We start from the raw sequence: 852 nt of genomic DNA, 5'->3' as shown, positions 1-852 counted from the left end.
GGAGGCGAAGGTGACGTAGGCAAGGACGGAAGCGGTGGCGAGGGTGGCAACGGAATTGGTGGCGACGGAGGATTGTTGCCACCTGTGCGTGTAATTGGGCAGCAGTCCAGCGAGTAATCAAACATGGCGGCTATGCACGACCCCGGCGCCATGCCATTGGGTGGAACGCACAGCTGCTCCAGCGTGGTGCAGCCCTGACCGGCGCTGTTGGGTTTGAGGGTGATGCAAATCTTGGCTCCGTTGCTTGTCAGGTTGAGACCCAGCTGAGTCACTCGCAGAATGCTGCTACCCGGCGGACCATCTTGGGGCCGATCAAATGAGGGACTGACTGCTGTGGGAACACCGTTGACAGTTGCCGATACGGAGGCGCCAGGGACCAAGCAGCTGCTGTACACGTTGAACTGTGATGAAGCGGTAAAAGAAGCAAGGCCCAGGGATATGTATAAAATGCGTTGCGGGTACACCTCAGCAAGGTGGCAAGGATGACAAATCGGAAAACTTATTCATCCTCCGGTTTTGGGAACGATGCAAGGCGGTACGCTAGCAGTGTGGAAATCGTAAGACAGAGAAATGTGATCAGTAACGAGTAATCTGTATTTATCTGTAATTAACTTGCGCATTGATACTGCTGGGATTGTTAGGGTCGCTTTTACCAAAACTGCTAGACAGATGGCGTTGCAGAACTGTCGCGTGGCANATATAATAATAATTCCAAGCATCTTTGATTGGTCTTCTTAGATGTAAAATTCGCAACCTTGAACCTGCCCCAAACCGCCCAAGCAGCCGGCGCACCTCAATTTTCTTCAACGGGACATTGCAGCATGTTTTGTTGCAAGGTACGGCCAGCAGGGT

General features: G+C 52.5%; 1 protein-coding gene across 1 annotated transcript in view; it reads right to left on the bottom strand.

The window, feature by feature from the left end:
* Positions 1–82: 82 nt before the first annotated feature.
* Positions 83–852, bottom strand: part of phV25 (extracellular matrix glycoprotein pherophorin-V25) — a gene marked incomplete at both ends in the record, with an annotated part of 6,223 nt that continues 5,453 nt past the window's right edge. The window contains one exon of the mRNA XM_002959788.1: positions 83–331. Coding sequence (XP_002959834.1) covers positions 83–331 — 249 coding nt within the window. The remainder of the gene's footprint in view (positions 332–852) is intronic.

This window comes from Volvox carteri (genome assembly GCF_000143455.1).
Source record: "Volvox carteri f. nagariensis unplaced genomic scaffold VOLCAscaffold_800, whole genome shotgun sequence".
Lineage (NCBI taxonomy): Eukaryota > Viridiplantae > Chlorophyta > Chlorophyceae > Chlamydomonadales > Volvocaceae > Volvox > Volvox carteri.
The sequence above is the reverse complement of the archived record's forward strand: the minus strand, read 5'-3'. Positions and strand labels throughout refer to the sequence as shown.